Here is a 26025-nt window from a genome sequence, read left to right as displayed (position 1 = left end):
CAGGATTTCACCTCCCAGATGGAACATTGTGTTCAGCCTTCTGCTCCCTTTCCTTAATTTCATTACTTTACACTTTCCTGAGTTGAACTTTGGAAGCCATTTTCTAGACCATTCCTCCAGTTTGTCCAGGTCATCCTGTAGTCATCTTCATCTGTCTTGGTTCTTCTCATAATTTTTGCATCATCAGCAAACATTGAGAGGAAGGAGTCTACACCCTCTGGAAGATCGTTTACATATTTAAGAAACAAGATGGGTCCAAGTACAGGGCCTTGTGGGACTCCGTTGGTGACATTTCGACACTCTGATGTGTCTCCCCTCACAGTTACTCGCTGTTTCCTGTTGCTTAGATACTCCCTTATCCACTGGAGCACCGTTTTACTGCTGCCTGTTATTCCGACTTTCGTAACAGCCTTTTATGGGGTACTGTGTCAAACGCATTCTGACAGTCCAAGAAAAGGCAGTCTGCCTGCCCTTCTCTTTCTTGCCTAATTTGTGTTGCTTGGTCGTAGAATTCTATTAAAACTGTGAGGTACGATTTACCATCTCTGAACCTATGCTGGTGGTGCGTTACAAAGCTAATTTCCCTCCAAATACTCAACGAGCCTTTTCTTCACGATCTTCTCCATCACCTTGCATGGTGTACAAGTTAGAGAAACTGGTCTGTAGTTCAGTGCCTCTTACCTGTCACCCCTTTTTGTATATTGGGACTACATTAGCCGTTTTCCAGCTTTCCGGTAGGCCTCCTGTTTCTAGTGACCTGTTATACACCATAGAGAGTCGCACATTTAGTGCCTCTGCACCTTCTTTTAGTATCCATGGTGAGATTCTGTCAGGCCCAACAACCTTAGTATTCACCTAGTTGTATTCACCAAGTTGTATTCACCTACTTGTGCTTGCGGGGGGTGGAGCTCTGCTTTTTCGGTCCGCCTTTCAACTGTCAATGAATCAACTGTTACTAACTACTACTAACTATTTTTGTTCACACACACACACACACACACACACACACACACACACACACACACACACACACACACACACACACACACACACACACACACACACACACACACACACACACACACACACACACACACACACACACACACACACACACACCCAGGAGGCAGCCCGTAACAGTTGTCTAACTCCCAGGTACCTATTTACTGCTAGGTAACAGGGGGCATCAGAGTGAAAGAAACTCTGTCCATTTTTGCTTCCGCTGGCGCCGGGAATCTATCCCCAGGCCATAGGACTACGAATCCAGAGCGCTGATCACTCAGCCACAGGTCCCGCCTTTGTACTCACCTATTTCCACACACCTGTGTGTGTGCACGTGTGTGTGGGGGGGGTGCATGCATCAACGTGGACAGAGTTAGGGCAGTATGACCATGAATGGAAGGGTGGTAGGCGTGGCCACTGACCACTTACAGGGGGGCAGGTACAGGGTTGGCCTGGACAGAGGCAGGTATATAAGACACCGACACAGACAGAACCTTGTATCCTTCAGCCTACGCCTCTCCGACATCATGAAGGTCTTGGTGAGTACGAGACATAGCAGAGAGACAAAAGACAGACAGACAGACAGACAGACAGACAGACAGACAGACAGACAGACAGACAGACAGACAGACAGACAGACAGACAGACAGACAGACAGACAGACAGACAGACAGACAGACAGACAGACAGACAGACAGACAGAGACAAAACAAGAGAGGGAGTAACACTAGTTACCTGACTAAGCATCACAAAGAACGACTCTAAAATAGACCTGGAAGAGTGATCTTAACAAACAGCTGAAGAAGATTTGTTTTTGACTGAATAATTGAGAGATATTTTTCACGTAAGACAGATGTGCAAGGATAGTCTAAGTTTAAACAAATCAATGTACTGAGTTCAAACTTAAAATGTCTGATTGAATACCCTTTTAGATGATACTGAAAAATTCCAATATGGTTAAATTTAGTATTTTTGTTTTGAGTATAAGAAGGAGTTACTAAATTCTATTTTTTTCTATATGTAATGTTTACATTTTGTTTCTGGTACGGATTAATATCGTTCCTTTGTGCATTTCCGTAATTAATCTGTTCATATTCCTACTGGTAAGTGTTCTTATATACAACCTTTTACTTATTTATATATATATTTAATATTTTATGTATTTTATCTGCTTCACATGCTTACACTTAAGTGTCTCTGCTTTGAATAACTGTATGAGGAAGCCGGTCGGCCGAGCGGACAGCACGCTGGACTTGTGATCCTGTGGTCCTGGGTTCGATCCCAGGCGCCGGCGAGAAACATTGGGCAGAGTTTCTTTCGCCCTATGCCCCTGTTACCTAGCAGTAAAATAGGTATCTGGGTGTTAGTCAGCTGTCACGGGCTGCTTCCTGGGGGTAGGAGGCCTGGTCGAGGACCGGGCCGCGGGGACACTAAAGCCCCGAAATCATCTCAAGATAGATGATTCTAGCCAATGGCTTTTGGCCATTATGACAGCACTATTTTATCTCATTTATAAAATAGTCTCATTATATCGTTTCAGATTCTGTTGGCTCTTGTAGCCTTGGCCTCCGCCAGGCCTCAGTTTCTTCCATACACCGCTCCACTGGTGGTGAAAACTGCTGCAGGATCTCCGAGCCTCACATCCTACACTGCGGCCTATCCTTACACCGGCCTACCCTTCGCTGCTCGTGGCTTCCCCTTCACAGCCGGCACCTACACTCCCAAGACCTACGGTGCCGATATCTACACTCCCTTGACCTACTCCGCTGGGATTTTCAAGGGGGTCGGAGACAAGAGAACCAAGCGCTCAGCAGATGCTGATGCTGATCCTCAGTTGGTCTTCACCACTGGAATTCCCCAGGTGTACTCCAGCGGTATCCCTCAAGTGTACTCCAATATCCCCAAGGTTTACTCCAGCGGTATCCCTCAGGTTTATTCCGCTGGTATCCCTCAGGTGTACTCTAATATCCCCAAGGTTTACTCTAGCGGTATTCCTCAGGTCTACACCGCCGGTATCCCTCAGGTTTACTCCACCGGCATCCCCCAGATATACTCGAAAACCGGTACTCCTCAGGTATACACCGCCACTCCCACTGGAGCAACCAACATTCCCTTCGCTGGCTACAGCTTCCCTTACACGTACAGCGTCCCAACTATCAGCTCCCCGAGTCCCACTACAAGCTTCGTGGCTCCCTACAGCAGCGGCTTCCCCCTCGTCACACCCATTGTAACACCCGTCAAAGTTAAGACTGAGGTTAAGGACAATTAAATGCTGAACCTTTTGAAGATAAAAGATGCTGTCTCTCGTCACTCTTACGTTGTATGTTGGGTTGTGTAGGGATGCACTCTCTACGTCAAGGAGTGTAGGCTCAACCCATCCACTGTTCTACTTGATCTGGGTAATATACCACTTCCATTATCTACAACAGATTTCTGAGAGTGGCGTTGATGTTCGAATTTTCTTCTGGTAAGTTTAAAACTGTTGGATTTTGAATTTCTGTCTATTGGTAGAGTTCAATAGATAGGGATTGCAGGTGGTAATTTGACAACTGAAGCAGCCAGTGTGATGCCTTGTTGATATGATCACTCGCCGACGACTTCTCCTTAGTGTTCGATAAGTGTTCATTCTATTCCTTGAAAATATGTGTCATATTGCAAAATAAAAATAATAAATATATGTAACATGAAATTTAATTTGGCCTTGAACAGGTAAACAGTGTTTTTTTTACTGTTATTTAGTGTAAAATAAATTGTCAAACACACATACACACGCGAGTCTAACCCCAAATATAGCTCAGGATATGAAGGAAACAGCGGTCTTCTTCAGAAAATGAAAACCAGTTGAAAGTAAAAATAATTCCAATCAAGTGCCAGAAGCACACATTAGCAAAAGAACATCAGTAGTATACGCCAGATTGGCCAACATCCGGGTTACCTATTAGAAACTTTGACAAAGGAGCCTCCTTAACCTTATTTTCTACCTATGTAAGACTAAATCTTCAATATATTACCTCCTGCCTTAATATTACACAAAGAAACAGAAAACAAAGCTTGTTTCAGTCTTATTTTGTATTTTGTATTTCAAAACATTCCCGAAATTATTCTTATCCCATCTACGAAAATATTTGTTTGGTTATAAATAAAATAACTTAGTTAAACATATTTATGCATTACGACTTTTAAAATATTTTACAAATTAAAATACAAAACTGAGAGAATAATATGAACATATTAATTACACAATTAATATATATATATATATATATATATATATATATATATATATATATATATATATATATATATATATAAATATATATATATATATATATATATATATATTATATATATATATATATATATATATATATATATAATATATATATATATATATATATATATATATATATATATATTTAAATAAAAAAGGGGAAGGGAGTACCACCTCTGGCTGGAAGAAGGGGGGCCCATAGCCTCGGAGGAAACCACACATAACGCATTGGAGGGAATGTAGGTCCCCTCCAATACAATTTCTGTGTGCTTTTCTCCTACCACCCCCTTCCTTTTTTTTTTTTTTTTGCTTTATTGTGTATTTAAAGGTTACAAAACATACAAGACAAATGCCTAAAGGTTATGGATCTCATAACCTTTCGGCCCTAAAAATATTCTGTCCTTCTGCACATAGGCGAGTAGAAGTCTCGACTCTTGTCTGTCCCACACACAAGGAGTAACCAGTCAGAACAGCTTGGGTCTGATCTTGGAGCATATCAACCTCTTTATTCATTTAGGCCTTTTACCCTCTGAAGGGATATTAAGGATCTGTGAACCTCTGGAAGGATATTTAGGCCATGAAATGAAAGCTAAATGCCTGGCTAGTAGGTATAATTTTGTCCTGAGCAGATTTCTATATTAAAGTAAATTTTCAGTGTTTTTTATCCAATGTATATGATCATATCAATGTCATTGGATAATCCTTCTCGTGAGCGTGGCACTTGCACAAGTGGAACGAGTAGTGATGGGTAATTCAGCAATTCTTCTGTTGTAAGCAACCCTCTAAGGTGTCTTAAGGATCCTCCAGTAAATTACTCCCTAAACTTTGTCATCTTCTTCAAATATATTAAGTATTATATCTCTTGTGTCTGTTTTGAGAAACAAATGACGGCTGTATTGAATTCTGAAATGAATTAGTAACAAAAGTGGTATTGATTGCTCCCATATATGAGGCCACTCTGGCATAATATTAGTATTCTGCGAAACATTTTTCAACTTTGGAATGTCCATTGTCCATTCTTGAAAAGAATGCTGATGTTACTCCTTTAAACGTCGACTATATTCTAAATCGTCTTCTAACGCAACACAGTATACATTCCCCTCCTTGACTAGTCCACCTTGGGCCGCCTCGCCCCCAAGGCTTCGCGAGTCTTCTGATACACGTCCATGAAGAGGAGCGTGCCCCCGAAGACCAGCAGGGTCCCCAGCCAGTGCTGCAGGGTGAAGGGGTTCTGGAAATAGAGGATGGAGAAGACTAGGGACAGGAACTTCCTGAGGGTGAGGACCAGCGCCACGGTGAGGGCGGTGCACTCAGAGGTCAGCTTGAACACTGAGCTCACACACAGGTATCTGGCGTATAAGGGTTAAGGTGAGATCGGAGGAAGCAGTTTGGCAATGTTAGTATGTGTGGCCAGCCCGTTCTTTCGATTTGCCACAACGTACGGGATACATAGAGCAAACCTATCCTTAGCGTGTCAACCCAATGCAGGCGATGAGTCACAATAACGTGGCGGAAGTATGTTGACCAGACCACACACTAGAAAGTGTAGGGACGGCAACGTTTCGGCCCGTCCTGGACCATTCTCAAGTCGATTCTCACAATCGACTTGAGAATGGTCCAGGACGGACCGAAACGTATAACAGACTCAAGGCTCTCAGAACTGTAGTGGGGTACAGCCCGATATATGGTGTTAATATTAGAATAGCAAGAATGACGTATTTAGCATATATAAGGTCTCTGATAGACTATCATGCACCAGCTTTGGTCCTGCAAAATGGCAAAAGTATTGATAGACTGGAAAAAATGCAAATTGAAGCACTCAGAATTATACTTGGCTGTCCTATAACTACCAAAGTTCTCAACATACGGAAAGAATTAAATATACTTAGCATTAGAGATAGAATATTTGAAATTAATCTTATGATGGGACTAAAGCTTCTGCGAGATAACAAAAACCACATTGTGTCAGTTGCACTGTTAGAACACATACGAAATGGAACTAGCGAGTCTAAATGGATTCAAAGAACAGCCACTCATATTAAAATGATGGGACTGCACGATGTATATACAGATGAAAGAGTACAGCACTTCCTTCCACCCTGGCAGATAGTACCATTTGACATCTTGACCCCTGCATACCCCACTAAGAAACTAATCACAAACAACCCTCATGCTCAGCTTGCTGCTAAATTAAGCACCATAGAACACATTCACAATATACAAGCTGAAAACAACATTGCACAGACCATATACACTGACGGATCACCCAATACAGCTACAGGGAGGGCAGGAAGTGCTGTTCTTGCTCATCAGCCCGATGGCAGCACAATTCAAAGGAATATCCGAATTAGTAATTGGGCGTCCACAATGCAAGCCGCGTTGGTAGCAATACTGGTAGCACTCGAAATTATTAACAACACTGAAGTAGACAGCTTAATTATTTCTGACTCCCTTTCCTCATTACGAGCAATAAACAGTCTGCAATCAAGTAATAACGTGCTTGTCTTGGAAGCTAGTCGTAGATATATAAGAATACTTAGCAAGAGGGTAAATATAAAAATGTTGTGGATTCCTTCTCACATTGGCATGCAGGAACATGACAAAGTTGACGCCCTTACTAAGGCTGCAGTAAATAAAGACGGTATTGAACGGAATCTTGAGTTATCAAATGACACCATTAAAAGTGTCATTAGACGAGAACTCCTGGATGAATTTGAAGAAAGTAGAACTGTGCAAACTGGAACTAGCAGGTCCATTATTCATCACAATGAAATGTGTGAAGTAAAACATGTGTATGGGGCAAGTAACAACGTCAGTAGACTAACAGATGTTGTCACAGCTCGTATAAGACTTGGCTACAAGTATCTCTGGCAGTTCGGCTTGTATAGGGATCTAGATGAAGTAAAGTGTAAAGTGTGTGGATAAAGACAGGGACACACACTCGAACACTATATCTTGGATTGTAGTAAAATTGAGCCATTTAGAGATAAATCTAAGCTCACTCTGTATGATATGGCAACCTATCTTATTACCATGGATAAATTACCTGAAATTCTTGCACTGTACCCACATTTCGCTTCCAGTAGATGAACGACATATGAGATTCAGAAACAAGTAGTGTATTGTGAGGACTAATAATAAACAGAAGCTCCCCTATGACTCTGCAATATCCCCATTGGTCAAACTATTATGTATTAGCGATAAGACCTACCATTAATGTATGATGACTTACTGTAAATATATAGCTCTTGAAATAGCACTTTCTCTGTAACTAGCTGACATTGTAACTAAAAGGTGTGAAGGATAGATGAAATTGTTTATGTAATAATCAAAGATGAGGTCTGATAAAGACCTTTTGTGCCCTCTGTAATGCTTTTGCGCTACCGCTCACAGGATTAGTATGGGGTGCACAATAAATTAGCCGCCTTCGGCGGAAACAATCAAAATCAACCCAAGCAGCCTACCAAACCTAACTTTCCGATGCATACAAACGTAGGTATTTTGTGAGCCGCTGCTATTGATAGTACTTTGTAATGTGTACACTGGGGATCATAAAGTACATAATGAGACGCATTAGTTGAGAGGAAGAGTTGCAGGGAGAGTGGATGGGTCATCTTCATGAGGTTATCTTGAGAGGATTTCGGGCTTAGTATCCCCGCTGCCCGGCCCTCGACCAGGTCTCCTTTTTGTTACACACCCCCAGGAAGCAGCCCATAGCAGCTGTCTAAATCCCAGGTGCCTATTTACTGGTAGGTAACATGGGGAATCATGATGAAAGAAACATTTTGCCCATTTGTCTCCGCCTCCACCGGGGGTCGAACCTGGAACCTCAGGACTACGAATCCGAAGCGCTGTCCACCCAGTTGACTCATCAACTCCAAGACCCCAAAAATAAACATATAAAGGATACTGTGTGAGAACGTTGCCGGCCAGGAAGATCCAGTGCCTGGGTACGCGGGCCAGGCCTGGCACCCCAGCGAGGACAGGCAGCACCGCAGACCTGCTGAAGCGCCCCGCGTGATCCGCTATGCTGGACCACGTCAACAGAAACCCCGGCAACGACAAGGTGTGCTGGGGAGAGAGAAAGACAACATTTACTTATCCATCAGCCATATGAGTAGATATTTACACTTGGGGTGGAGGGTAGAGCGACGGTCTCTCTTCATGCAAGTCGGCGTTCTATCCCCGACCATCCAAGTGGTTGGGCACCATTCCTTCCCCCCCCCCCCCCGGTTCCATCCCAAATCCTTATCCTGATCCCTTCCAAGCGCTGTATTAATCTGTGTAAACACTATGCAAATAAAGGGACTCATTCAATGGAACTCACTCCCTAATGAATTGAAAAGCTGTCCAACTTTTGCCTCATTCAAAACAAAACTAAAAAGTACCTAATTTCATCTTCATAGTTTTTTACCTTGTTGCTTTAAAATTGCACTGTATCTGTTGCTACCCAATCTCCCAATCTTTATGTTCCCAGTCCGAACATCTTTACCATTGTGATCATTGCTGTCTTCTTATATGTGCTATTAATCTGCTGTATGGTGCCTATTAATCTTGTTTAAATTACCAATCAAGTTGTAAATGTAATCAATCAGAGCTTTAATATACCAATGTGCTTAAATATACTTACTAATCTCTCTCATCTCATTTTTATTCTTGCAATGTATCTGTTATCATTTTATTAATTCTGCTAGAATTTACCTACTTAAAATTATCTGTTAGATTAAGGACCTGACCGAAACGCTGCGCGTACTAGTGGCTTTACAAGATTGTAAATACTATGCTATGTATTCTCACAAACCCAATGTACCTTCTTGTATATAAATAAATAAATAAATAAATAAATAAATAAATAAATAAATAAATAAATAAATAAATAAATAAATAAATAAAATATAGCCGTAATGGCTTGGCGCTTTCTTCTAATAACTCCCTTCCTTCCCTTTTAGTACTTTTGTATCTTTTTCTTCTGTTTATTTGAATAAATTGTCATCCACACTTCCGGGGAAATAAACAATCCATTCACCTGGGCTCTATGAGACTCGAACCGTGGTCCCCGATAGAGCTTCGGCCTCACACGCTTGGGGTCCAGGATTCGAGTCTCCTAGAACCCAGGTGTCTGTTTATTTGTGTGTTTTTTTTACTGGGATGTTCTTCCGGTATTGAACTCCACCTCCTAGGACCCACTTTCTTCACCGTTAACCGTTTGGTGTAATTATTCTCAACTGTCTTGTTGTTTATAAAGCAATAAAGAGCCTTCTCCTCCTTACACTCTAGCACATAACACTCCAGATTCTCTGATTTAATATTAATTGAGAAAATATGTCAATTAAGATTTTCTTACAGAAAATTGGTTGCATCTCCCCCCCCCCCCCCCATGCAACATTCACCATACAAAATTGATCTGCAACACAGTTATATCTGTTAACCACCAAAAGACAGGAGCAGCAGAATAGACTCCCCCCTCCACACGTGTCCTTGTATCAACTGGTGCTACATTGTGCACAAATCAGTAGTACGAGCAAAATATGTTTATTCCCTAGGAACGTGCATGGTAAAACTTTATCACAAAGTTGTGTACTCATTTTCCTCGCCAAACTATAACAATGAAAGTCAATATATAAATGATTTTATTCTGAACTTATATCATTGCAAGCATGCAGGTGTTAGTCCTGCATTGTTGTAATGATCCTTATCTGTGACTCTCACTAGTTTTGAACTTGAAGTCATATATAAATATGTAAAAGATTATCTATGTTTCTTTGTCCGAGGCTGGAGGCCAGATACTTGCGGCTCGAGCAACTTTCCAAACAAGAACATACAAACACAACTTGGTGAGTTGTGTTTGTATGTAGAGTGTCATAGATGGATCAGAGTTGACCCAATCCTCTTTAATTACGATTGTCTTCTATTTCTATGTGTGATGGGGATTTTTGCATCACGTAGCTAATTTCTTGACACACTCTGTACTCCCCTTCATATAGTCTAGGGCAGCTGCACAAATGCAGATGTACTTAAATGTGTTATTAAAACAAAAATCATCACACTCACGTAACTACAGCTGTTACAAATTTTCATCAACGTAACAATTTAAAAAATAACGTTGAGTGTTTGTTGCTGAGTATATTGCATGTTTTGAGATCAAGAGAGAGAAAACGGGGGGGGGGGGAGGAAAGAAGAGGCAAGGAAAAGATCAGGAGATAGTGAGGGAGAATGGGAAAAAAAGAGGGAGAGAATGGGTGGGAGGAGGAGAAAGTGAGACAGAGACCTGGGCAACAGCGGGTACTCTCTCTAGTAGCCTGATTAACAAAGGCTCACCACACCTAGACATAACGACAGCCGTTGGACAACATCTGCTTGCATCATTAAGACGTAAGCAATTCTCACGGACTGATTGTGACTAGACTCCGGCTGCCTGCACTGTTTGTTAACACTGGCCCGGGACCTCGGATGGTTCATAATAGGCAGTGCTAATCGTAATCAGTTAAGGAGAGAGAGTCAGAGAACTTTTAGGATGTGAATGAGCTTTTTCATGATCAGAGAATGAACTCATCACTGGCGACTCCAGCATAGATATAAGTATAATCCTCAGTTGATGAGTCTGTCATTATTATAAGAATTATACATATTTTGGAACTGAGATCCAAGTATCGATCTCCTGAAGATCACACGATAACACAGGCTGAACACTCGTCATGTTATTTGCCATCTTGACGTAAAATTATATTTGGTCGATTAAAGAGTTTTGAACCACCTTGAACCCATAGTTACAAAGTTTGTTTTCCCCAATTGATAAACTTGACTGAATCGTATTATATTCTGCCATACTTATTGACCACATGGGTCCTGGACTCTCCTGACAGATGTACACCGTTTGGGGCCAAGTTCTGACTATATATAAGTGACTATATATTCACTATAGTGAATATAAGTGAATCTCCCATACCTTAGAAAGGGAATGCATACTGGCTTATAGTTTGATTCTCCTTTCTATTATATTGGTCAACTTTGAAGATTTTTTTGTACGAGTGTATGTGTGTGTGCATGTGTGTATGTGCGCGTGTGAGACAGAGCTTGTGGGGTGTTTAGGTAGGCTTCTGCGGCGCATGTGTTTCTCTATGTGTGATAGTTTCTATGATTTAATGATCATTGTTTAAATATACATTTAATTGCATAACCTCTATAGACCTATATAAAAATTCTCAAGGACAGAATGGGTCCATTAATCTCAATCAGCTATCAGAGCCAAAAAGCCAAACTGTTATCTAGCAGAAATAACGAGGTAAGGCACCTGAAAAACTTGATTTAACTCACGATATAAAAGAGTGCTTCCATGGTGTGTTTGCCGTGCTTGCTGTAGAGGCACTCCTGGTAGATGCCCATCCTCGCCGACATGAAGAGGGCGAAGGTCAGGATACCAATACCCATCAACCAGGTAGTGAAGTTCGAGATTCCTTCTAAAGACTCAGCCTTTTGCTCCTCCTCAACAATGAAAATGATAATATGTGAGTTTATATATATATATATATATATATATATATGTGTGTGTGTGTGTGTGTGTGTGTGTGTGTGTGTGTGTGTGTGTGTGTGTGTGTGTGTGTGTGTGTGTGTGTGTGTGTGTGTGTGTGTGTGTATTATCAATTTCTAAACATAATCTGAAAAATTTCTATACATTCTTGTGTATCTTGTAATCTCTCTCTCTCTCTCTCTCTCTCTCTCTCTCTCTCTCTCTCTCTCTCTCTCTCTCTCTCTCTCTCTCTCTCTCTCTCTCTCTCTCTCTCTCTCTCTCTCTCTCTCTCTCTCTCTCTCTCTCTCTCTCTCTCTCTCTATCTATCTCTCTCTCTCTCTCTCTCTCTCTCTCTCTCTCTCTCTCTCTCTCTCTCTCTCTCTCTCTCTCTCTCTCTATCTCTCTCTCTCTCTCTCTCTCTCTCTCTCTCTCTCTCTCTCTCTCTCTCTCTCTCTCTCTCTCTCTCTCTCTCTCTCTCTCTCTCTCTCTCTCTCTCTCTCTCTCTGCAGACTGACCACATGCTCAGCTGAGGCGAAGGTGCAGATAATGGTGCCCAGTGTGATCATAACGACAGACAGGTACTTGGTAACGCTGTACTTTCGACCGAGAATCAGAATCCCCAGCACCAAACTTGCTATCAGTCCACCCTGCCAAAGAAGAAGAATCTAAAATCAGTTCTTGTCCATCCATAAGCACCCCCCATGACATCGTCAATCATCTCTCTACACCACGACACGTACCATCACTTACCAGTGGGTACCATAACATAAACAACCAGACACGGACCATAACATAACAACCAGACTCGGACCATCAAACAGGCCACACTTACACTGCGGAAGATGATATGAAGTGGCATAGAAATTTTGAAGCCGAAGGCCATGTTGTTTGTCACGTTGACCACGAAGAACATCAACACCAGTACGAGGTAGTCTCTGTGTCAAAGGTCAAAGATAAGACAGAATTCAAAGTCATAACAAAGATGAGACGGAATTACAACCATACTTAACACCTTAAGTAACAAAGATTACACGTAATTAAAACCATGGTACACCTTAATGTACCATGATATGAACGTAACTGAAAACGATTAAAAAAAATTATTTTCTTTTAATACTATTTATTACACTAAATATTACATTAATATATATATATATATATATATATATATATATATATATATATATGTATATATATATATATATATATATATATACATATATATATATATATATATATATATATATATATATATATATATATATATATATATATATATATATATATATCTTTGCAATTTTGATTGATTATGTGTTGGTGTTTATCAATTTAAATTCAACATTTATTCTCGAAAATATCTAAAAATGGAGTGATTTAATTACTCTAATTAGGTATCAATAAGTTAGCCTAATAAAGATTAATTACATGGAATCAAATCTCAGTAAAAAACATCTTTACTTTTTTAATTGTTCGATCTTAATATGAATGCAGTTGTTTGTTTAATAATATCACAGTTAAATAAATAAATATGCAAACAGGAATGATATGACACCCCTTCACGGAAGCGTCATACTGATCATATGTTGTCATATGATCATATCATACTGATCATGTTGTCATACTGATATGACAACACTTGCTTTATAAGGTTAATTACTTCATTACACCAATTACTTCAGAGGTCCCTTACTTCACGGGGATGATATGAAGCCACTTACTTTATAGGAATGATATTTTTCTTTCTGCCGAAGTCAACAGTTACAACGAAACCTTCCACGGCGATGAAGACAAACTGTGCGAAGGTAAGAAGGCTTCCACACGCGGGTTCATCCCTGGAATGCAGCAGTGAAGCTTCAGTGAAGCTACAGTGAAGCTACAGTGAAGCTACAGTGAAGCTACAGTGAAGCTACAGTGAAGCTACAGTGAAGCTATGCACATATAAGTGAACAGTGATCACTGCATTCTCACGAGAATAAACAGGTTGTAATAATATGTCTAGACCCATATTGTTGTTACAAATTACAAAATGTTTGTTATTATTTCTAGAAATGTTGTAATTATGTCAATAGCAATTATTATTATTACTATTACTTTTATCATTGTCTTTATATCTCTGTCTCTGTCTGTCTGTTTCTGTCTCTGTCTGTCTGTCTCTGTCTGTCTGTTTCTGTCTCTGTCTGTCTGTCTTTCTGTCTCTCTCTCTCTCTCTCTCTCTCTCTCTCTCTCTCTCTCTCTCTCTCTCTCTCTCTCTCTCTCTCTCTCTCTCTCTCTCTCTCTCTCTCTCTCTCTCTCTCTCTCTCTCTCTCTCTCTCTCTCTCTCTTGACTTACTGAACCAGAAGCTCCAGAAACACCACATTACTACAACAACCAACAAAGACAAAGAGGATGGCAGTTGTGGCTCCCATTGCTGCCTTGGTAACCACTTTCTGAAAGATGATAACAAACATTAATTGCGTTCATTTGACAGCTCATACGAAGGCAAAACTTGGAACACTATGAATTATTGTTCAATTTGTTCATAAAATTCTATTATTCATTCTTATAAAATACATGAAAAAATACATTATAAATTACATTGGTTACACACACACACACACACACACACACACACACAGCAGTGGGTGCTTCGCGGCTGAGTGGATAGCGCTCGGGGGTCGTAGTCCTTATTGTCCGAGTTCGATCCCCTGCGGAGGTAGAAACAGTATTGGGGGAACTTTAACCATGACGTTTCAAAAGAGCTGACTTATCTCCACCGTCCACCGTCTCAAGCATCACATTATGCCTCCAGTAGGGCCACAGGGCTCTCATGCCAGGTACTCGTATATTGAACTGTCTGAAATTAACTCACAGCGCAGCAATTGAGTTCACACAGGTTATATTCAGTGCCCTACATACTGCCCTGACGCAGCGATCTTCACAGTATGATTATTTACAAAATAATAGTTATTATCCTATATATTTAACTCATCCTCGTAGTCAATATGAATTAAATTGATTTTGCTTTATTGCAAATATAGCACAATTAAATCATATTTGAGTGATTATTAGAATAATGGACACATAAAGAGAAGTAGAGCCGGTTTGTGCTTATCAAGACATAGGTTCTGTCGTCTTATCTACACTTCTAATGCTAATCTTACTGTCGTGTGATGAAATGTTATTTTTTATTATTAGTTTTACCATAACTATGTATATATAATTACTATGTATATATGAGGCATTTAATACATATATTAATACAGTACAGTATTATGCTCATCAAGTTGTATTCACCTAGTTGTGCTTGTGGGGGTTGAGCTGCGGCTTTTTGGCCCCGCCTCTTAACTGTTTATCAACTGGGTACATATTCCTGAGTCTATTAGCCTTTATCAAATTGTGTATTTGGAAAGATAATCTCCAATAAATATAATAACTTTCCGTATTTTTAAAAGAATCAGTAAATCATTTAAAATATAAATAAATAGTATAAATTTAAAATATTTTAAATTTAAAATAGAATCAGTGATTCTTTTTTAAAATTTAATACTATAAAACTGGATTTTTCATAAATAGGGAATCTTCATTTTTTTTCTTCCCGAGCTCATTATGTGTAAGATATGTTTACTCGCCAACACTACGAGATCTCATAATAATACACTACTTGTGTCTTTTTCATAGACACAACTATTCTATCATACAATGTACAGTATGTACAGATATTGTAAGAGTACCTGCTTCTTCATATTCACTTCATGGGGCACAAATTTTTATTTTAATTGCATCTCTGTATGTCCCTCAACATTGATGATGATGATGAGTGGCACTACACTGCTGTGCTGTACGTATAGAATGATGGAGGCACTACACTGTGGGGTTCTTCGAATACCATGGTGATTAGTTACACTGTAATGTAGAGTTGTACTCTTTAAAATATTCGTAACACTTTACTGTGGAGATGTAAATATCGGACGGTAGTGACACTGTACCGAGCACCTTCACGGTCGTTGTGTTGGTGAGCTGTGATGCTGTTGTTTGTCCAGACGATCTACTCATCACAATCGACCTCAACCTCCCCCTCCTCTACCACACCAAGGTCTCGTGATTTCACCTACGAATATTATTCCAGACAGCTTCAACCCACTGCAGTCAATCAAACCACGTGTACCTCACTCGTTTTTGTTTACTACATGTTTAACGTTTTAGCAATAAGTTTGAAGCGGTTACATGTACGTGTTATCACTGCTAAGTTATCTTATCTGGTGATACGCGCAAGGGCGAGGTAGCCAAGGCACAGTAAGTCTACTACTCGGCATGACGGGGTGATACTGGCCTCTCACCCCCTCTCCCTGCTGGCTTACAGCACACACACACCACGCCACTTGTTGCCCAACACACACACACACACACACACACACACACACACACACACACACACACACACACATACACACACACACACACATACACACACACACACACACACACACACACACACACACACACACACACACACACACACACACACACACACACACACACACACACACACACACAAAAGGTTCAAAGGTTTGCCACCAGACTAGTACCCGAGCTGAGAGGTATGAGCTACGAGGAGAGACTACGGGAATTAAACCTCACTTCGCTGGAAGACAGAAAAGTTAGGGGGGACATGATCACCACATTCAAGATTCTGAAGGGGATTGATAGGGTAGATAAAGACAGTCTATTTAACACAAGGGGAACACGCACAAGGGGACACAGGTGGAAACTGAGTGCCCAAATGAGCCACAGAGATATTAGAAAGAACTTTTTTAGTGTCAGAGTGGTTGACAAATGGAATGCATTAGGAAGTGATGTGGTGGAGGCTGACTCCATACACAGTTTCAAGTGTAGATATGACAGAGCCCGATAGGCTCATGAATCTGTACACCTGTTGATTGACGGTTGAGAGGCGGGACCAAAGAGCCAGAGCTCAACCCCCGCAAACACAACAAGGTGAGTACAACTAGGTGAGTACACACACACACACACACACACACACACACACACACACACACACACACACACACATACACAGTGTTAGTAGTTAGTAACAGTTTTTTTTTGAGATATATACAAGAGTTGTTACATTCTTGTAGAGCCACTAGTACGCGTAGCGTTTCGGGCAAGTCCTTAATCCTATGGTCCCTGGAATACGATCTCCTGCCGCGAAGAATCGTTTTTTCATCCAAGTACACATTTTACTGTTGCGTTAAACAGAGGCTACAGTTAAGGAATTGCGCCCAGTAAATCCTCCCCGGCCAGGATACGAACCCATGACATAGCGCTCGCGGAACGCCAGGCGAGTGTCTTACCACTACACCACGGAGACTGTTGATTGATTGACAGTTGAGAGACGGGCCGAAAGAGCAGAGCTCAACCCCCCCCCCCCCCCCCCGCAAGCACAACTAGGTGAATGCAACTAGGTTAATACACACATTAAACTAGGTGAGTACATATACACACGTGGAAAGAACAATGGAATTAGTCCTCACATCACAATTAAAAACTGAATGATTAGAGATGTGATTACACGTTACAAAATTTTCAGGGAAATTTATAAGGTAGACAGGTTCTTGATAATGGTCCAGGACGGACCGAAACGTCGTCGTTTCGGTCCGACGTTTCGGTCCACACATCTTCCGGTGTGTGGTTTGGTCATTAGATAGGTTCTGGGTTTGTGATGGATGCTACAGTAAGCAGGAAACAGGTGAAATTTATAGAATCCAAATAAGCCACATAAACATTAGACAGCTTTAAATGTATATTAGATATTGCCCAAGTGACTAATGGAAAAATAGGAGAAAGAATATTGTGTTTACAGACGATACTAAATATAGAATCGGTGTTCAGCAAGGGGGGGAGGGAGCATTTCCTCGCACAGGGTGGGTTCCTTGACAGCTCAGTTTTGTTTACAAACATTACCTCGTTGTGTGCCTCATTGCCAGATACTCAGTGTACTACCTTCAACAGCTAGTCGTTTTTTGTCGTTTTAAATGCCTGTTGATAATGCCACAAACCGTATATTCATCTCAACTAGTGGAAATTATAAAGTGGATGGATGAAACGAGAATACAGAAGAAATACGACAGTTGTTAGAATGCTTTTAATGTCGCAAGTCAAGTGGAACAGCAGCGTCTTGCAGCCTGGCTATAGCCATGGACGGGGAGGATTAAATACGCAGCGTATCCATTGGTTAAGACACTATCAGTCCCAGGCTCTTGGTTAGAGAGGCTCTGACGAGCAATAGTCTCCCCCACAGCCACTGGAGTCTTTCTTCTGCGTCCCGAGTGCTCAAGACATCGCTGCAGCGCCCGGCCCCAAATGTACTTAAAACTGAATGAGACAGGTGACAGTTTGTACTCTACTGATTTAATCGTTTCTATGTATCTACACCCTAGAATTTAGGTGGTTATTTATTATATTTTTTCAGAATTAACGTTGAGATATTATGTACTCTGATAGTCGTGAGTGAGGTGTCGAGGCTAGAATATTATATATATATATATATATATATATATATATATATATATATATATATATATATATATATATTTACGACAAAAGAGAATGGCTGTCTGTCTAAATTTGGAGACCAGACGCTCGGGGCTAGCCTTACCTAGATTTGCACTTGGGCTCACTTACTAATACGAAATGTAAACTTTTCGGGCTCCAACAGTTCATTTTTGTACGTTTGACTAAGCAGTTGCTATTAGTACAATCCTTATTGGAGAATAAGGTAGTTCTTATAGGTCTATATTACATATCATTCTCTCAGAAGTATAGATATAGATATTTTGGTTTAGTTATCAAGTGCATACAGCCTCTGGGTGGAGACACGTGTGACACAGGAAGAGAGGAGTGATGAAGTAAGGTGGTGCGCGTTCCTCACCGTTACTCAACACTCACACGTGGCTCACAACACAACAACACTTAGACAGTGTTTATTTTTCGTTTACCTTACGATGATTCCGAGGATCAACGTCCCTACAGCCCGGTCCCTGATCAGGCCTCATGGTTAGTAGTCTGGTTAATAAGGCCGTTCGACCCGGCGGCAAGCAGATTAACATATGACTCACAGCCTGGTTGATCAGATATCCTGCGATGGCGTTTATTAAGTTATGTTTTTGAGCACTGTGAAAGGTCGGCCAGTTATGCCTCCTTATGTGTAGAGTGTTATAAAAGTTTTGGGGTCTTTTTAATGTTAGTTTTCTCTCTCAACGCGCCTACTGCACCTCTATTTTTCAACGGGGCTGTTTTGCACCTCCTGCCGTGCCTCCTGGTCTCCTGTGGTGTTATTTCGTCTAGAAAAGTCTTACGTAACCAAGCTCTTCCGGATTTGCTTAGGGATCTGTACCTCTCGTCTCCGTCTTGGAGGGTAAGTTTTTTACTTACTAAGCAGTTTACGAACTTAGAAGCACTACGAGGTCGTTCTCAGTTTAATGTTATCAGTGTTATGGGGACCTTATAGAGCATTGGATCTTACAAAGTGTTACGTAAGTTGAATCTATGCATCCATGATCGAGTTAAGAGAAAGAGATAGATCTCATAAGTGTTAAATGAATCCTGGACCAGAACTTGACCTTAATTTTATCAGCATTGCACACTAATGTTGCAATGTTAATACAATTAATTGTTTTATTTTATTAAAAAAATGCTTAATAAATATTTTCCCCTATTTCTCTAATGTCAAACATCTTCTTCAGTAATTCTAATCTTTGTCTTATATTTTAACAAAATTCTAGTGTAAATTTTCAAAACTTTTTTTTAAATGTTTAATAATATTGTTTTACTCTTTCCAGAGGCAACATGAATATGAAGAACAGAAAGTAACTTTATTAACACGGAACACCGAAGTTTTTAATCCATATCCGAACACTGATAAGCTCTAGTGCATATCGGAACACATTCACAGCCTCTAGCAATATTCCTGCTATCATTCTTCAGTATCTTCTCCATAAGCTGTGACCTGATATCCTCTCAACCTCAAAAAAATCAGCCAACGTTTGTTAACTGCATATTGAACAAGTGTGCCTTGAACAAGAGTAACCTTTCGCCGTCAAAAGGAGATCAATTCTCATCAAAAGTATCCGATCCTGCATAGTTTCCTCCTGAACTTCCGCGTCACAGAGTTACCATGATGAGTTTCCAGACCGCAGTGTTGCTAGTGGTAGTGACGGTGATGGTGGTGGTGGTTGACTCGCGATCTCTACGCACCAGGAGGACTGGAAGGATCTGCTCGACCAGAGATATCCTGCAGGCGGCTAATGCCGTCTGCAACCTCACTCGACGGTCCACTCGAGGTCCTGCTCCGGCCGCCAGTGAAACGTCGACCTCAGGTAATATACTTCATGGTTCGGTGTACTGTGAAAGCTTTGAATTCTTTATCTTTCTTCTCGTTATTCTCACAGCTGTTCGACTGTCCTAGTTTGTCTTCCTCTTATTTTGTATTCCTCTTGCTTGATATAACCTTTTAACTTTTATTATTTTATCTTCCAGGCGGGCTTTCCGAACGCAGAGGAGCGCAAGAACATTTAGAACACCTTAGCTCGCTTAACAGCTTTAAAAATGATGTGTCCAACAGAAAAGTCTACTCAAGGAAGGTCAGAACAGCCAACAGTTACCCAAGATTTTCTGTTTCTTCTCTAGTGAAGAGAAATGTAAACTCAGAAATTCTAACCCTTAGGGACCTCAGAGTTATGTGTTGTGTACGCGAGTGCTCGATTCAGGATTTCATGGGTGCTTGTACGTGAAGAAGAAGCGTCCAAGTTCTAAGTTCTAAGTTCTAGGTAACGTGTTGGAGTTACTTATAGCGGACGGTTGCATGTGAAGAATGTCCCAGCAGTGAGACTCCCAATCAAGTGAGCACTTGACTGGCAGTCTCACACAGTCGACTTGAGAATGGTCCAGGACGGACCGAAACGTCGTCGTTCCTTTCACCTTCTAGTGTGTGGTCTGGTCAACATTCTTTAGCCGCGTTATTGTGACTCATCGCCTGCAAGTGAGCACTTGAATTTAAACTCTTCGAACCAGAGCTGTGACATACCCTCTTCAACACCAAACTTGTGACTTAACAGTTATCAATGGATTTAATCCAAATAGTATGATATACATTTGGCTTTGAAACTATTTCATACACTCAGGGATATTGGAAGAAATTCTCGTGATGCTAATGCTGGCTAGAAGACTTCACTCGCATCTCATGTTTCTTCCTAACTCCATGTATCATGTGATGTGATGCAATGTTCATCCTGTGCAATGTGAATATTAGATGAACATATAGCTAACTCTTGACCGATACTCTGGTCAATATATATACCTTATATATATGTTATATATATACCTTATATATAACAGTGAACAGCACACCAAAGATTGTTAATAATAATAATTCAAAAGATCTATATCAATTATATTATACAACGTATATACCTCCAAGCTTTAAGACGTGTCTCCATTTTCATTATATTCTCGTGAAAATATATCCTAACTCTAAGACGTGGTTTATATACCCATTATCTGAAATGTTACTATTGTGCTGCAGTAATTCGGCATTTGGCTAAAACATTTTTTTTCTGTGCACTAGTCCACTTTCTCATATAAAAACGAATTATATATATATATATATATATATATATATATATATATATATATATATATATATATATATATATATATATATATATATATATATATATATATATATATATATATATATATATATATATATATATATATATATATTTCCTTAATTTCCTTAAGTACTTTCGTATATTAAATACATCTTCAGAAGGTCGTATTTATCGTATCTACCTTCTGAAGATGTATTTAATATACGAAAGTACTTAAGGAAATTTCCTGTTTCATTTTTCCTCCGTGGTCTGACATTGTCACATTCTTAATCACGTGTTTATTTTCGTGATATACACACATATATATATATATATATATATATATATATATATATATATATATATATATATATATATATATATATATATATATATATATATATATATATATATATATATATATATATATATATATATATATGAAATTTGGGTCAGTACAACTAAGAGCTAGTTACCATAGGCCTACAGGACTTCTGCAGTTTCCTATATTCTCGGTTGTGGGCTCCAATGCAGCAAGACGGAGCCCACAGTCGTTTGGATAAATCATTCGCAGCCTCTTCAATTAATAAAAGTGTGTCGAATAATTTTGTCTTATGTTCCTCTCTCTCTCACCAACTTCATCTTAGAAAACGGGAATAGTGTGGCGGATGGTTTGTAAACGTTTCAGGGTCCACTGATGTCGCGGGCAGTGGTGACTGAGATGCTTACACTGTATCTTCCTGGTTTGGGCACCACTGGTAAGAGGAAACGTCTGTCAGCCGGAAACGATAGCGATGCACAGCGAGACAGGAATGAACAGATCTCAGACGGGTGAGGAGCTGTGTCTAAAAGTCTGATGTTATGACGGGAAGTTGCGCAGGACAAACTCTGGTGTTTTGACGTCCGTCATATATGTTGTTGCCTTCAATGTAGTTTCCGTTGGAGAGCGAGGTTATGGTCAACTCCTACTGTGTTACTGTTATACTTAAAGCCCAGAAATCATCTCAAGATAACCCCGTTTGAAATGAAAGAATTAAGCTTATTCGTATTTTTTTTTTTTTACTTTACAAGTAGTAGTAGTAGGCTACTCCCTACTGATATGGATGTACGATGTTGACTGATCATTTGACGAAGATCAATGTGTTGGGTTCTAGCACTGTGATGTCTACAACACATGAAAAATAGCATGTGCTATTGAGTCGCTGGAACTTAGCACTAAATGCACCGTTCGTCAGTCTGTGTTGGATATTCATAGCAGTCTGTTGCTACCGTAGGTGACATTCCCTTTAGTCTCGGGAGCTTCATGTTTATACTCGAGTATTTACATTGACTACGTTTCCTCACGATGCAGCTATAGGCGGAAATGGTGTCGGGGGTGTCACACCTGCAGCGACGGCGGCTTGTCAGCGTATCACTGGGCGCCAGTTTGTCTAAGAGCCCCAGACAGTCAACTCAAGTATCACTTCCGCTCCACAAGCCTTCCTCTGGACACAGTTTCGCAATGTTTAGCATCTGCTTTGTGATTTCAACACAATTTCTTTCAAAATCTGAAACTGCTTCATCTCTCTCTAAGTGCTGGGTTAGCCACATAAGTATATCACATTGACACTTGACTACACCATTTGGGTATACCACATGGATATGTAACATTGCAGCACCGCTTGGTTACGAATGATATAAAAACAACTTCTTGTGGGTATCATCTCATTACAGCCGAGGAAAATACTGCTTGATGATATCGTCAAATGTTAGAATTTTCGTGACTTTTAGACGTCAATGAACTCGCTAAGTGTCGCCCATTTCAATGCAGGTAAAGAAAGTTCCTGCACTTCCTCACTTTCTAAGTGTTTTGCTGCCGAAAACAGTGAGGAGCCGAAGGCATCATATAAACACCAGGAGTTCATAATACTTTACACTTTTGTCTTGAGTGTTATCGTCTGATTTATATGTTCTGAATTTAACATTTTGTTAATATTTCCGTAATGACATAAATATATTTAAATACTCTTCAGTGAGGAGGAGTGAGTTGAATCAGTGAATATAACTGCATCCGGTTGTTAAGCTCTCAGATTATAATGTAAAACAATTAAATTAAGTTTAGGTTCTAATAATGAACTGAACGCAAGACATAAGAAGTAAATGATGAAAATAATTTCATTGTTATATATTCTATAACGAGTATACACACACATATGTTTATACTTTATCGATGAACGAGGCTTTAAAGAACGAAATATGCAAGGAGAGAATTATCAGGAGAAATCGCCAAGCCATTACGACTATATAGCACTTGGAAGAGGTCAGGCTAAGGATTTCGGATGCGACGGGTGGGGAAAGGAACGATACCTAACTACTTGGACGGTCGGGGATTGAACGCCGTCATGCATGAAGCGAGACCGTCCAGCCCAAGTGGTTGGGCAACAAAATTTGGAATAGTCGTGTACCTTGTTATCAGGAGAATGGATGTATGTTATGAGGCTGGAGTGTGTGTTTACATGAGTCTGGCCTCCTGTTCTTATGGTCCTCGTTCTCTCTCGTTAAGCTTCAACAAAGACTCACGCGCTGGGAACTGAAAAAATTTGAAAGTTTATATATAGGGAGCCGGTCGGCCGAGCGGACAGCACGCTGGACTTGTGATCCTGTCCCGGGTTCGATCCCAGGCGCCGGCGAGAAACAATGGGCAGAGTTTCTTTCACCCTATGCCCCTGTTACCTAGCAGTAAAATAGGTACCTGGGTGTTAGTCAGCTGTCACGGGCTGCTTCCTGGGGGTGGAGGCCTGGTCGAGGACCGGGCCGCGGGGACACTAAAAAAAGCCCCGAAATCATCTCAAGATAACCTCAAGATAACCTCAAGATATAATTGTCGCTAACATAATCGTTTTTTTATTTAAACGACACGTGTTTGTAAGTACCTCGGTAGCCCTTGGTGTATATTCATGCATACATTCATGCACAGAGACATTAGAAAGAACTTTTTCAGTATCAGAGTAGTTAGTAAATGGAATGCACTAGGAAGTGATGTGGTGGAAGTTGACTCCATACACAGTTTCAATTGTAGATATGATAGAACCCAGTAGGCTCAGGAATCTGTACACCAGTTGATTGATGTTTGAAAGGCGGGACCAAAGAGCCAAAGCTTAACACCCGCAAACACAACAGGTCACTACATACATACATACATACATACATACATACATACATACATACATACATACATACATACATACATACATACATACATACATACATACATACATACATACATATATATATATGCGTTGTATTCTCCTAGAATACAAGTTTGCATTAATGGCCAAAAAATATTGTTGAGTTATAATACATATATGCAAACTATAACTATTTAGATAAAACATACGTGCATTCTGGCTACATATACATACATTTGGGCCTCATACACACACACACACACACACACACACACACACACACACACACACACACACACACACACACACACACACACACACACACACACACACACACACACACACACACACACACACACACACACACACACATATATATATATATATATATATATATATATATGCAAACAAGCCTGAATGGTCCCCAGGACTATATACAACTGAAAACTCACACCCCAGAAGTGACTCGAACCCATACTCCCACAACTGGTATGTACAGGGACGCCTTAATCCGCTTGACCATCACGACCGGACATTTTGCATTTGTGTTCCTCACGTGTGCCCCAAAGAATGAGGTGATTTGATAAAATGCTATGCCCAAGATTACCATCCGAGTGCCGGCGGGGAAGTGGTTCATATAGCCTCGGCTATCACTTCCTTATGTCCGGTCGTGATGGTCAAGCGGATTAAGGCGTCCCTGTACATACCAGTTGTGGGAGTATGGGTTCGAGTCACTTCTGGGGTGTGAGTTTTCAGTTATATATATATATATATATATATATATATATATATAATATATATATTCAAACAACTGAACATCTGAACATAAACATTTAAATATACAGTTATATACATTCATAAATAAAAAAAAAACTCCAGTCAAACATTGCATTTAATGTAGGATAAACACGGCACACAGAGGGTAGGGCTAACCAAGATGGTTCACAGATAACATTCTGAAAACTACTCATCGTTTTCTTACCAACATCAAATCAACAAAATAGTGCAGGAGTTCGTTGTTGTAAGTCTTCCAACGTTATTTGCACGGTGTTCAGTTGCAGCCCCCTTCCTCTGCCAGGTAAGTCCACTACGGGCTCACCATAGCCCGTGCTACTTGGTGCTGATCTCACCGACAACGTTTCGGTCCGTCCTGGACCATTCTCAAGTCGACTGTGAGCTAAAATATTTACGCAGGTTATAATCTTAGTATATTACCTCTCACAGTCGCTAACTCTGTGGCCTACTTCTGACCGCCGTGTCAGGAAAGGGAAGCGAGATGTTGCCGGGTGAGTGTGGTTGACCCCGACGGGAGGGAAGGCCCCCGCCTCACTCCAAGGTGCAGCTTGCAAGTGAACGCACCTTCCCACCCACAGCTCTCTTGCCCTCGGTGCATCCACTATACCATGCACGCCCGTAATGGTCTCTGTGTCAAGCAGTGTCCCATTCTT

The 26025-nt window shown here is 40.4% G+C and overlaps 2 protein-coding genes and 1 long non-coding RNA gene across 19 annotated transcripts; 2 read left to right on the top strand and 1 right to left on the bottom strand.

Moving 5' to 3' along the window:
• Window positions 1-1505: 1505 nt before the first annotated feature.
• Window positions 1506-3679, top strand: LOC123768786 (uncharacterized). Its single transcript, XM_045759571.2, has 2 exons — window positions 1506-1541; window positions 2543-3679. The coding sequence occupies exons 1-2, from the start codon at window positions 1530-1532 to the stop codon at window positions 3269-3271; spliced, it is 741 nt and encodes a 246-aa protein (XP_045615527.1). The 5' UTR covers window positions 1506-1529; the 3' UTR covers window positions 3272-3679.
• Window positions 3680-4565: 886 nt separating this feature from the next.
• On the bottom strand, window positions 4566-16077 carry LOC123768626 (UDP-xylose and UDP-N-acetylglucosamine transporter). Of its 17 annotated transcripts, none has more exons than XM_069316413.1 (9): window positions 15985-16001; window positions 14393-14465; window positions 14110-14207; window positions 13499-13612; window positions 12613-12715; window positions 12296-12427; window positions 11588-11755; window positions 8184-8344; window positions 4566-5622 (listed from the first exon to the last, which is right to left on the bottom strand). In XM_069316413.1, coding segments are annotated over exons 1-9 (1092 nt in total). In that variant the 5' UTR covers window positions 15987-16001; the 3' UTR covers window positions 4566-5381. The 17 variants fall into 17 exon arrangements, with proteins under 17 accessions (XP_069172514.1, XP_069172511.1, XP_069172512.1 ...); XM_069316410.1 differs by lacking the exon at window positions 15985-16001 and adding an exon at window positions 15747-15972 and having other exon boundaries at window positions 14356-14465; XM_069316411.1 differs by lacking the exon at window positions 15985-16001 and adding an exon at window positions 15747-15972 and having other exon boundaries at window positions 14389-14465.
• Window positions 16078-18019: 1942 nt separating this feature from the next.
• Window positions 18020-21289, top strand: LOC123768625 (uncharacterized). The gene is made up of 3 exons (XR_011225402.1): window positions 18020-18125; window positions 19602-20138; window positions 20299-21289. It is a non-coding gene; the product is annotated as an uncharacterized lncRNA (long non-coding RNA).
• The last annotated feature ends 4736 nt before the right edge of the window (window positions 21290-26025 follow it).

This window comes from Procambarus clarkii, chromosome 83 (assembly GCF_040958095.1).
Source record: "Procambarus clarkii isolate CNS0578487 chromosome 83, FALCON_Pclarkii_2.0, whole genome shotgun sequence".
NCBI lineage: Eukaryota > Metazoa > Arthropoda > Malacostraca > Decapoda > Cambaridae > Procambarus > Procambarus clarkii.
Note: the sequence above shows the minus strand (reverse complement) of the source record. Positions and strands in the feature narration are given on the sequence as shown.